The following is a 12925-nucleotide window of genomic DNA, read 5'->3' as shown; positions in this document are numbered from 1 at the left end:
TCTGATCATGAAAATGATCATTTATGTTAAGTACATAAGTCAGGGGTGTCAAAGTCAAGGCCCGCGGACCAGATCTGAATGAATTATCTATGTCCCCGGGATGATATTTGAGTAGACTTAGACTTCCTTTTATTGTCATTCAAATTTGAACTTTACAGTACGGATTAGAACGAAATTGTGTTGCATTAGCTTGTTGTAGTGCAGGATAAAAGAGCAATAAGGTGCAGATTACTGTACAGATAAATATATTGCACTTTTGCATATGCATCCACGTTTATAGATGTATGTTATATTGTCTTTATATTCCAGCCAGTTAATCTGTTTCTGGGGGGGAATTGAGGGGATTATTATGATGCGTTCAAGAGTCTAATGGCTTGAGGGAAGAAGCTGTTACAGAACCTGGAGATTCTGCTACGGAGGCTGCGGAACCTCTTTCTAGAGTCCAGCAGTGAAAACAGTCCCTGGTTGGGGTGGGAGGAGTCTATGCAGATTTTCTGAGCCCTGGTCAGGCAGCGGCTTTTTTTCGATTGATTGATTGAACCTTTTATTAGTAGATTGCAAAGGAAGAGAATACATTATATGAAACAGTACAGTTTACACAGTACAGTACATATTCCGTACAATTTGACCACTAAATGGTAACACCCGAATAAGTTTTTCAACTTGTTTAAGTCGGGGTCCACGTTAATCAATTCATTTGCGATTTAGTATTAGAACCGGCCCGCAGGCCACAGCCACCCTGCTGCTGTTTTGCACGAACCAATACTCCCATCAGTGTTGGCGCTAGGAATTTTCAAAATGGGGTCCCACAGTAAATTTTTGGGGTCCCACTTTTTTGTAACCGCTGTGAAAACAAATGATAAATGTATGTTATATCGAAACTTTATGTTATATCTCACATTCTATATTGTGTTTTGGAAAAAGGTTGTCATAAATGTTACTTAATTCATAAAAAAAAAAATTATACAAAAGAAAACACATTTTTATGCATATGTAAATGTATTCAGTTATAAATATTCATTCACTTTCTTCTTTCCTTCATGGATCTGAACTGAACTTTTTTTCTATATTTTTTAATTGTAATATTTTCAGAATGTGTTTGTTCTATTTTTGTCCAAAGTAAGACAAAGAAAACAATCTGATGTTGTCTTTATTTTCGGTAACACTTTAGTATGGGGAAAATATTCACCATTAATTAGTTGCTTATTAACATGCAAATTAGTAACATATTGGCTCTTAATTAGTCATTATTAAATACTTATTAATGCCTTATTCTGCATGGCCTTATTATCAAACAGTAAGCCATTAACTAAGAGTCTTCCCTCAATAACCTCAGAATTATTGCTTATTATTAACCCTAACCCTTATATGTTCCCCTAGTGTCCAAATAACTCTAAATTAAGTCTTTGTTACTTTAATAAGCAACTAATTAATGGTGAATATGTTCCCCATACTAAAGTGTTACCTTATTTTTTTAATGCCATGATTTTAATAGTCCTCCATGTGGCCCCTGAGCTAAAATGAGTTTGCCACCCCCAACATAAGTATACATTTAGGGTTACTGCATAACACAAATTTGGATTTGTCATGCAAAAAGCGTGCGCCGTGCTCAGACTGAAGCGTTATTACATAAATCAGCAAATTGAGGTCATATCCGTCTTCAAATGTCTTCGCTGTGAGTCATCGGGTGTCACAAAGTCCATGTCAAAGCGTGTCTCCTGGCTGCGGGCCTTCCGAAAAAGGAGGGGGGTTATACGGCAGTGAGCGACGACACAGTGGGGTGTATAGGACCGGCGTACATTTCCATTCTTCCTCCTCCACCACTACCTCCGCCCTTTCTCGGGGGTGTCACGTCCTATTTGTGTTGCGGGGGCCTCTCCGCGTCTCTCGCGCCATCGCCGGAGAGATCCTGCAGCCTCTCATTCGCTTGGCTGGAGAGCGAAGGGAGGACTCGGCCCGCACGAAGCAGCGGTGGTCCGAGCGAGGGGGTTAGTAGGGATGGAAATACGCCCGCCCGTTCAGCCATGTCGCTGACAGGGGAGCGTTTCCGACAGGCATGAAGGGGGAAAGGCTGACCGGGCCTGTATAGGCGAGCTCTGGGGCACGCATAGTTTAGTTTTGCACCACCCCATTGACACGCATTGAGTCAGACGTCATATTTATTTCAGTGCATATTACTGATTAACATACACTATATCGCCAAAAGCATTTGGCCACCCTCCCAAGTGATCAGAATCAGGTGTCCTAATCACTTGGCCCGGCCACAGGTGTATAAAATCAAGCACTTAGGCATGGAGACTGTTTTTACAAACATTTGTGAAAGAATGGGCCGCTCTCAGCAGCTCAGTGATTTCCAGCGTGGAACTGTCATAGGATTCAGTCGTGAAATTTCCTCGCCCCTAAATATTCCAAAGTCAACTTTATTATAGGAAAATGGAAGAGTTTGGGAACAACAGCAACTCAGCCACCAAGTGGTAGGCCACGTAAACTGACAGGGAGGGGTCAGCGGATGCTGGAGCGCATAGTGCAAAGACTTTCTGCACAGTCTGGCCCCTTAGTTCCAGTGAAAGGAACATTGAATGCTCCAGCATACCAAAACATTTTGGACAATTCCATGCTCCCAACCTTGTGGGAACAGTTTGGAGCACGCCTCTTCCTTTTCCAAAATGACTGCACCAGAGCACAAAGCAAGGTCCATAAAGACATAGATGACAGAGTCTGGTGTGGATGAACTTGACTGGCCTGCACAGAGTCCTGACCTGACACCCGATAGAACACCTTTGGAATGAATTAGAATGGAGACTGAGAGCCAGGTCTTTGACCTCTAATGTGCTTTTGGAAGAATGGTGGAAAATTCCTATAAACACACTACGCAACCTTGTGGACAGCCTTCCCAGAAGAGTTGAAGCTGTAATAGCTGCAAAAGATGGACCGACATCATGTTGAACCCTATGGGTTAGGAATGGGATGGCACTTCAAGTTCATATGTGAGTCAAGGCAGGTGGCAATATACTGTATATGCAACCATGTTTCTATGATTTAGGGCCGAGTTTCAAACTTGGGAGGTCAGAAGTCGCCGCAGGAATTGATGTTCCGGCGCACAAATGTGGCGTCCCCGTCCACACAGTGATGCGTCATCGTGCAAAGAATCGACTCGTGAACACGCCGTTCACGCTTCCGCTCAGGATGCATCCCTCCTCCGTCTCTTTACCCTCCTACGCCGCTGCAGCCAGCGAGCGCGGCCACGTAAGGTTAGCCACGGCGGCGTGACGCCGTGCATTCTGATTTATAGATCTAAAATGGCGGCCGTGTTGTGACTGTTGTAGGATGGAGCGTGTGAGGGAGCGGTGCGCAGCGGGGCGGAGGGGGTGGAGGCTGTGTGGTTGGGGAGTGGGGGCGGGTGGGGTTGGTGGCGATGGAGCGAACCTTCTTTCGGACGTTTTGCACACCCCTCGCAGGGAACTGAGTCCCAGCCTCTTGCCCCGAAGTGTTTGCTATCGCCGCAGCGCTGAGGTGAAGGCTGGTTAATTAGGCCAAAAGCTGTGTGTGCTTGCTCCGGCCTGGCTTTACTAGCACGCTGCTGTGGAACTGCAGCACACGCTGCTGTGGCACATGAGCATTAAAAAAAAAAACGTTTACATGCGCGTCCCTCTTTCTGATATTCCGTGCGCCGCTATTTGGCTCGTGGATGCTCCTGCAGGGGGATTAGAGCCTTCACATTTGAACAGCAGCTCACTGAGGACTTTGAGGTCAGCTGCTGCCTCAGCCTCTCTGCGGGGTGCCCAGCTTTGATTTACCCAGCCTTCTGCGGCGCCCGCCAGCACATGCATGTCAAGCACAACACTGCCCCCTCGTGGACAAATGTAGACAACAGCATGTTTGCACCCCTGTTGTGTTTCAGAACTGCACTGATGGAGTTGTAAAAGATAAGGATATGTTAGGTCTATTGCTGGTGAAAGTTAATTCTAGATTATAAATCATGCCTTTCACTTGTATACCAAGATAAACACGAATATACGCTTTTTATTTGTATTTTGTTTTTACCTGCGTGAGGTTTATAATTAGTTCTTCATCGAAACGGAAAGATAGGTCCCATCAGTCGGCATCCCAGTAAGAGTAGACATTGTACAGTAAGGGATTGTTTTACTATGTTTGTAGTTTGTATTTCTTGTTTAACACTTAGCAATACTGCTGCATGATGCTTAGTGTTTCACTATCGTTGGATCTGCTTATCAATCGCCTTCAAAAAGTCGGAGCTCCTTATACTCAGGCTCAAAAATATAAGGTTCTTGATCGTCATTTGTCCCAAAGTAGCCTTTGTTGTCTCTCATGACATCTGCCAAGAGTAGTAGTAGTTGAATTGTGTGATGTGTCGGTGAAATTAATACACCGCTGTGTGCGTAAAATGACCAAAATACATAAATGTTACATGTTGTTATTATTTTATATAGTGTGACTATATAAAACCTAGTTGGAGGTTTTTGGAGTGTTTTATTAGCGGAATAGAGCGACTCCCATTGACAGCCGATTTTTGCTGGCGTTTATTTACAAATTAGAATGCATAAAAACATGTTTTCTTGTCGTAAGGTCATATAAAGACTGTGAATGATAGACAAAATAAAAATTTAAAAAAAAGTCCAGTTCCCCTTTAAATTTTGCCATAATTTTTTATGTGGTTACTCTCTTTGTCATCAAATATTTTAATTCAGTCGGTAGTCTGAGAACATTTTATTCACTAATTTTGACTGTCATGTTTGACATTTTCTTATTGAATAATGTAGGGACAAGTATGGCGTAACAAGAGTACAGTAAGGCCTGGGCTAATAACACATTTTGCCAGACGATATGTTGTCCCACAAGTTATTGCCGATAAACGATATCATTGTCTGCATTGTCTTAAGACTAAATTAAGCACTAATGTAATAATGTTTAATGAAATTAACCCTTTCAAATGCAATAAACTTTTATTTCTCATTAGTATTATTTACAGATTTCCAGCATTTTTGGAGTATTGTTGGCAGTTTTTGGATGTTTCTTTAGAGGGTACAATAATGTACCCTCATTGGTGCATTGTTAGCCACCTAGTTCTAGCCACATATTACAAATTAGAACGCATAAAAAATGTGTTCTTGTCTCACATAAGGATTGTGAACGATAAGGCAAAACTCCCCTCCAAAAATACGCAATTCCCCCTTACAGTGCAGTTTTTTCCACAGATGTAAAAGGGGTAGGGTGTTGCGATCACTTTTCAACAAATTCGGCATAGTGGTTCGTCCGTGTTAATGGGCTCATCGTACTCATTCGGTTTGAAGCCGATATATACCCACACAAGGACACTTGGCAGTATTTCTTACTTACGAGGCTCTGTCCGTGCATAAGCTAGCAGTCCCGCCATTATTGCAGAAATAGGAAGGTGTGTGCGGAGCATTACTCTCACCTTGTGGCCTTTTATGGGTAAAGCTGTAAATAACGTGCTGTGTGCAGAATGCAGAGGAATTCCATCCATCAATTCCAAAACAAACAATAAACAATACTGAAAATAAACTAAGGAATCACACTATGATGGGACACGCAATATCACACAAGGTCCCTCAACCTTTAGTTTTGAGGAATGTACCAGCTGACACACAACATATACTTCAAAAATGTATCTCAAACTCAAATCCAACTAGAAGAGGCAATTTCTGAAGAAATTTCGCGTGAATGCTCCAATGCTGAAGTTGAACTGAAATGCTGACAGAATGTAGTATGAATGTAAGAATTGTTTGAATGTTGAAAAGCTGACGCTGAACTGAAATGCTAATGGAATGTAGGATGAATGTAGAAATGGTTTAAATGTTGAAATCGTTTAAACGCTGAAATAGTTTGAATGTTGGAATGGTTTGAATGTTGAAGAGTTTGAATTTCCAGGGAAACCAGGGAATTTGGTTTGGAACTTGAGAAAGTGTTAGTTTGAATGTCCAAGATGAGTGGAATATGTTGATGTTTTGAATGGTTTGAGTAGGTTGAAAAATGTGGGAATTGTGCAACTTGGAAAAATGTCCCTTTCATTTCAATGGTAAATTCCTCGGAATTTGGGGGAAAAGCTGAATTTTTTTGGAAAATGATTAAGAGCATATACTTGTATGTCCTGAATGAGGTGAATTGGTTGGTGTTGGAATTGTTTAAATCGGTCAAGAAACGTTGAATTAGTAAGTTTTTATGTGAGAAATTCCTGGAATTTCGGGAAAACCGGGAATTTGTCTGGTTCCTTAACCGACTTGTTTTTTGTCCTGAATATGAGGAGGGTTTTGACGGTGGAACGGTAGAAATGGGATGAAAAATGTGAAAGGAGTAGTCGAACTTAAGATGATTACCAAAAAACGGGAATTCCTGGAAATGTGGAAAATGGTCATTTGTATGTCCAGGGTGAGTTGACTGTGTTGAAGGTGGAATGGGTTGAAGAATGTGGGAATTGTGGAAGTTTGAAAAATGGCCAATTCATTTTGGATGGGGAAAATGCAAAAAAAAAAAGGAAAAAAAAGGAATTATGGGAAATCCGGGAATTTTTTTTGAATTATTGAAGCAGAGCACACAATTCCTGAACAGGCTGAATATTTTGAAGGTGGAACGGTTTGAATCAGATGAAAAATGTGGGAATTGTGGCACTTTGAAGAATGTCCCATTCATTTTAATGGGAATTTCAGAAAAACTGTGAAGAATAATAATAAATAGATGAATTTTGGTGTAGAAAACCATATGTGTGAATTCTCCCAAGCATTCACACAAATACACCTGACATGGAAAATGATTTAGTTGGCATCATGAGAAAGCAAAATGAAAGAACAATTTGGCTTGTACGACAGCAATGCCTTGCGGCATTACCAAAAAGAGAAATACCATAATTAGACGGTGATTCATTAAAATACCACACTTTTATGAAAGCATTGGAGCATGGAGTTGAGCGACACACAACAGACAATTCTAACCGGTTATACTTTCTGGAACAACATACAAGAGGACACGCCAAAGAACTTGTAAAGACCTGTCAATACATGAACCCGGATCATGGATACATCAAAACCAAAACTTTATTACAAATCAATTTGGTACCAGGCAAAATATTTCCTCTCTATACACCAACAAAGCACTCTCGACCTCGACCCCGCCCTCCTCACCCCCCCAACCCCGCCCACCTCAACCTCCTCATGCTCTCTCAGGGAGAGCATGTCCCAAATTCCAAGCTGCTGTTTTGAGGCATGTTAAAAAAGAAATGCACTTTGTGACTTCAATAATAAATATGGCAGTGCCATGTTGGCATTTTTTTCCATAACTTGAGTTGATTTATTTTGGAAAACCTTGTTACAAAGACATGCACCTGGGGATAAGTTGATTGGCAACACTAATTTGGCCCTAGTGTGTGGATGTGAGTGTGAATGTTGTCTGTCTATCTGTGTTGGCCCTGCGATGAGCTGGCGACTTGTCCAGGGTGTACCCCGCCTTCCGCCCGATTGTAGCTGAGATAGGCTCCAGCGCCCCCCGCGACCCCAAAGGGAATAAGCGGTAGAAAATGGATGGATGGATGGAACCTTGTTACATTGTTTAATGCATCCAGCACGGCATCACAACAAAATTAGGCATAATAATGTGTTAATTCCACGACTGTATATATCAGTATCGGTTGAAATCAGAATCGGTAATTAAGAGTTGGACAATATCGGATATCTCTAGTCTTAATGGATTAGCCCCTGATGTGATGTGTCAAGAAATACAAAGGTGTAGTGAAAGTGTGCAGACTCCAGCTGCAGTCGGTGGGAGCTGGAGAGTGAAAAGTGAAGTGAATTATATTTATATAGTGCTTTTCTCTAGTGACTCAAAGTGCTTTACATAGTGAAACCCAATATCTAAGTTACCTTTAAACCAGTGTGGGTGGCACTGGGAGCAGGTGGGTCTAGTGTCTTCCCCAAGGACACAACGGTAGTGAATCGGATGGCCGAAGCGGGGATCGAACCTAGAACCCTCAAGTTGCCGGCACGGACGCCCTACCAACCGGGCTATGTACTGTCCCTGTCAAATAAACACATAAAAAATATATTTTTTAAATACATTAAATAGATTGTAATTGCACTCATTGAACAATTTCAGAAGATACAAATTAAAAGGCATTGAAATATACAAAAGTAAGAAATCACATTTACGTAAGTATCCACGGCCCTTTCTCAATACTTTGAGACACATTTGACAGCAGTTACAGTCTCAAGTCTTTTTGAACACAATGCCACAAGCTTGGCACAACTACACTATATTGCCAAAAGTATTTGGCTACCTGCTTTGACTCACATATGAACTTGAAGTGCCATCCCATTCCTAACCCATAGGGTTCAATATGATGTCGGTCCACCTTTTGCAGCTATTACAGCTTCAACTCTTCTGGGAAGGCTGTCCACAAGGTTGCGGAGTGTGTTTATAGGAATTTTCCACCATTCTTTCAAAAGCGCATTGGTGAGGTCACACACTGATGTTGGTCGAGAAGGCCTGGCTCTCAGTCTCCGTTCTAATTCATCCCAAATGTGTTATATCGGGTTCAGGTCAGGACTCTGTGCAGGCCAGTCAAGTTCATCCACACAAGACTCTGTCATCCATGTCCTTATGGACCTTGCTTTGAGCACTAGTGCACAGTCATGTTGAAAGAGGAAGGGGCCCGCTCCAAACTGTTCTCACAAGGTTGGGAGCAACAAAACAAAACATAATTCCTCCTCCACCAAATTTCACACTCGGCACAATGCAGTCCGAAATGTACCATTCTCCTGGCAACCTCCAAACCCAGACTCGTCCATCAGATTGCCAGATGGAAAAGCGTGATTCATCACTCCAGAGAGAGTCCAGTGGCGACGTGCTTTACACCACTGCATCCCACGCTTTGCAATGGACTTGGTGATGTATGGCTTAAATGCAGCTGCTCGGCCATGGAAACCCATTCCATGAAACTCTCTGCGTACTGTACGTGGGCTAATTGGAAGGTCACATGACGTTTGGAGCTCTGTAGCAACTGACTGTGCAGAAAGTCGCTGACCTCTTTGCACTATGCGCTTCAGCATCCGCCGACCCCTCTCTGTCAGTTTACGTGGCCTACCACTTGGTGGCTGAGTTGCTGTTGTTCCCAAATTCTTCCATTTTCTTATTATAAAGCCGACAGTTGACTTTGGAATATTTAGGAGCGAGGAAATTTCACGACTGGATTTGTTGCACAGGTGGCATCCTATGACAGTTCCACGCTGGAACTCACTGAGCTCCTGAGAGCGGCCCATTCTTTCACAAATGTTTGTAGAAACTTGCCTAAGTGCTTGATTTTATACACCTGTGATTAGGACACCTGATTCTGATTATTTGGATGGCTGGCCAAATACTTTTGGCAATATAGTGTATCTTTGGGCAGTTTCCTCCATTCTCCTTCGCCAATTCCTCTTTGAAGCACCTCTCAAGCCCCATCGGGGGGGACGGTATAGCTCAGTTGGTAGAGTGGCCGTGCCAGCAACTTGAGGGTTCCAGGTTCGATCCCCGCTTCCGCCATCCTAGTCACTGCCGTTGTTTCCTTGGGCAAGACACTTTACCCACCTGCTCCCAGTGCCACCCACACTGGTTTAAATGTAACTTAGATATTGGGTTTCACTATGTAAAAGCGCTTTGAGCCACTAGAGAAAAGTGCTATATAAATATAATTCACTTCACTTCACCATCAAGTTGGATGGGAAGCGTTTGTTTTCATCCCGGATTTCTTCGCACTGTAAACTGGCCGTTTGTTTGAAAAATGTACCTTTGAGCAAGTTGCAAACAATCCTTTTAAACTACTGACACCGCTTTCTACCTTTATTGACACATGGATTGTTTTTATGCTTATTAGTCACACCAAACTACGCCACATGACATGTTACGTTCCACTTACCGTGCAGGAGCTCGAGGCAAAGGGTCTCGACACCATCACCACCGAAATTCTGGAGGGGCAGCAGTTCTTCTACGCCGAGGACTACCACCAGCAGTACCTGAAGAAGGTACCCAATGGTTACTGCGGCCTTAAAGGCACTGGAATCTCCTGTCCCTTTGGAGCCGGAAAAGATGATTAGTGGCGATTGCTTCATGGCTGATACTTTCACCACTTTGTATCAGTGATTAAAGTATAGCATAGAAACAGGGATGAATAATGATGAGTAAATGGGAGGTTTTGTAATTATAGATCTACTTGGAATTAATTGCCACTGATCTTTTAGAGTTTAGTTTCAATTAGGGCTGGGCGATATATCGTGGGTTTGTCTCGATATAGAAAATGACTATATCGTGATATCAAGTATACGTTCTCACGCAGTTGCTTTTAGCCGCGGACATTACACTACAGGCTCTCCTCTTTCCAGTCTCTCCTTCTCACAGACAGACAAGCGCACCTTCTTACACACGTCACATACTGTCACGTCATACGTCACATACGTATACGCCCTCCCCGAGCAGAGAGGTAGCAGCATGGTAAAGTTAGCTGTGATGCTAGCGGAGTGGTGCGAGCGCTAATACAAGAGAAAGAAGGTGCGAATCTGGTAACAAATGGAGGAAGAATTAATTCCCAAGAAAAACAGCACGGGGTCTATCGTCTGGCGGTGGTTTGGCTTCAAGTGGGAATATGTCGAACAGACAACCGTCATTTGTCAAGTGTGGGGCAAAAGCGTTGCTATAAAAAGTAGCATTACTGCTGTAACAAACAGTTCAGGGTGGTCCAAGTTACCGGAGTGTGTTAGGTAAGGAGGAGGAGTTTTGTCCCTCCAGAGTTGCCGTAGGGCTGTGACGTAGGGTGTGTGTGGTTGTGGAAGGAGGTGTGTGATGTTGACATTAAAGAAGCGGTGGCTACCAAACCTGCTCTAATGTCTTCCGTTTATTATTTTATTAGATAAGTACACTGCATAGGCGAACCCAGGACACTCGGCTGCACTGCTAATATGTAGCATCATTTGAAAAGTCCCACGCTAGACAATGACGAGGGCTTACTCCGCACGTCAATATCTCCGTTTGGTGCCACACGTCCACACCATCAAAATGCAGAGGCAAACATTTCCACATCAACACCGTATGAAAAAATTTTTGATTTTTTTTTTTAGTTGTGATTTCCTTCTCTGCATGAAAGTTTAAAAGTAGCATATATTAATGCAGTATGAAGAAGAATGTTTTAATGTAGACACATAGAATCATCATACTGCTGTGATTATATGTATCAAGGGTTCATTCAAGGCTAAGGCAAAATATCGAGATATATATCGTGTATCGCGATATGGTCTTAAAATATCGCGATATTAAAAAAAGGCAATATCGCCCAGCCCTAGTTTCAATGCAGAATTTCTGCAGCTTACTCACCAAAACGCCTTCTTTATTGAAGCAAAATAAAATCAGTACTAAGTGCTAAATCAAATTCCAGTCAAGTTTAAATCATGTAGAGCACTGGTGTCAAACTCAAGGCCCGCGGGCCAGATCTGGCCCTCCACGTCATTTTATAAGGCCCACAAAAGCCTGGAAATAATTTGTCAATAAAATACCTTATATTTTCTTTCTTTACTTTCTTATTATCTTACTAAAGGTATTCGGGGGTTTTTTCTCATTTTGACAGGAATATTTTTTTTAAATAAAAAATTAAAATAAATACTTTAATATCTGCTTAACTTACGATTTTGAAGCAAGTTATCCATCAAATTGTACACTATGAAAATGACCAATAGATTTGACTGTAAAATTTACAGTGGTTTTTACAGCATGTTCAATCAATCAATCAATCAATGTTTATTTATATATCCCTAAATCACAAGTGTCTCAAAGGGCTGCACAAGCCACAACGACATCCTCGGTACAAAGCCCACATAAGGGCAAGGAAAAACTCACCCCAGTGGGACGTCGATGTGAATGACTATGAGAAACCTTGGAGAGGACCGCATATGTGGGTAACCCCCCCCTCTAGGGGAGACCGAAAGCAATGGATGTCGAGTGGGTCTGACATAATATTGTGAGAGTCCAGTCCATAGTGGATCCAACATAATAGTAAGAGTCCAGTCCATAGTGGGGCCAGCAGGACACCATCCCGAGCGGAGACGGGTCAGCAGCGCAGAGATGTTCCCAGCCGATGCACAGGCGAGCGGTCCACCCCGGGTCCCGACTCTGGACAGCCAGCACTTCATCCATGGCCACCGGACCTGTGCCCCCCACCCCCCTCCACAAGGAATAGGGGAGCAGAGGAGAAAAGAAAAGAAACGGCAGATCAACTGGTCTAACAGGGGGGCTATTTAAAGGCTAGAGTATACAAATGAGTTTTAAGATGGGACTTAAATGCTTCTACTGAGGTAGCATCTCCTTAGATGTTACTGTAAGTTGGAAAAAAAAACAACCAAGGTTTATTTTTTTTACAGTAAAATTCTGTCGACTGAGCTGTCAGTTTTTTAATACTGTAAAATCCACGGTTGATGTTTTTACGGTGTGTTACTGTAAATGGAATAACGATACCACGTTTTATTATGGTAAAAAACTGGCAGCTATCAAAATAAAATAAAAATAAAAGTTTTCTATTTACAGTAATATGTTGTTAAAAAAATTAACCATATATTTTACAGTAAAAGTCTGGCAACTAAGCTGCCATTTCCCCCGTAAAAAAACAGTAGTATTATTCACAGATTTTTTTTTTTACACTGTATGTAAAAAAAAAAAAAGAAGGAAAATAATCCAATTCACAGGCAAATTCATTAATTATTTACTGTTACAAGTGACCCTCTAATGGCAGCCATGACTGCAGTGTGGCCCTCAATGAAAACAAGTTTGACACCCCTGATGTAGAGATATGAAACTACACGTGCAGTAATGTGTTCTGCCACAGGGTGGCGACATTTGTTGTGGACAAAAAAAAGGGAGATGATTCTTGTATTTGAGT

At 42.2% G+C, this 12925-nt stretch overlaps 1 protein-coding gene across 2 annotated transcripts in view; it reads left to right on the top strand.

Annotated features, from left to right (window-relative positions):
- The window catches only part of msrab (methionine sulfoxide reductase Ab), a 109921-nt gene extending 98294 nt beyond the window's left edge, over positions 1 to 11627 (top strand). For both annotated transcript variants that reach the window (XM_061968201.2, XM_061968202.2), the window contains exon 7: positions 9930 to 11627. In XM_061968201.2, coding sequence (XP_061824185.2) covers positions 9930 to 10100 — 171 coding nt within the window. In that variant the 3' untranslated portion in view covers positions 10101 to 11627. The remainder of the gene's footprint in view (positions 1 to 9929) is intronic.
- The last annotated feature ends 1298 nt before the right edge of the window (positions 11628 to 12925 follow it).

This window comes from Nerophis lumbriciformis, linkage group LG08, assembly GCF_033978685.3.
Source record: "Nerophis lumbriciformis linkage group LG08, RoL_Nlum_v2.1, whole genome shotgun sequence".
In the NCBI taxonomy this organism is placed as follows: Eukaryota; Metazoa; Chordata; class Actinopteri; order Syngnathiformes; family Syngnathidae; genus Nerophis; species Nerophis lumbriciformis.
Note: the sequence above shows the minus strand (reverse complement) of the source record. Positions and strands in the feature narration are given on the sequence as shown.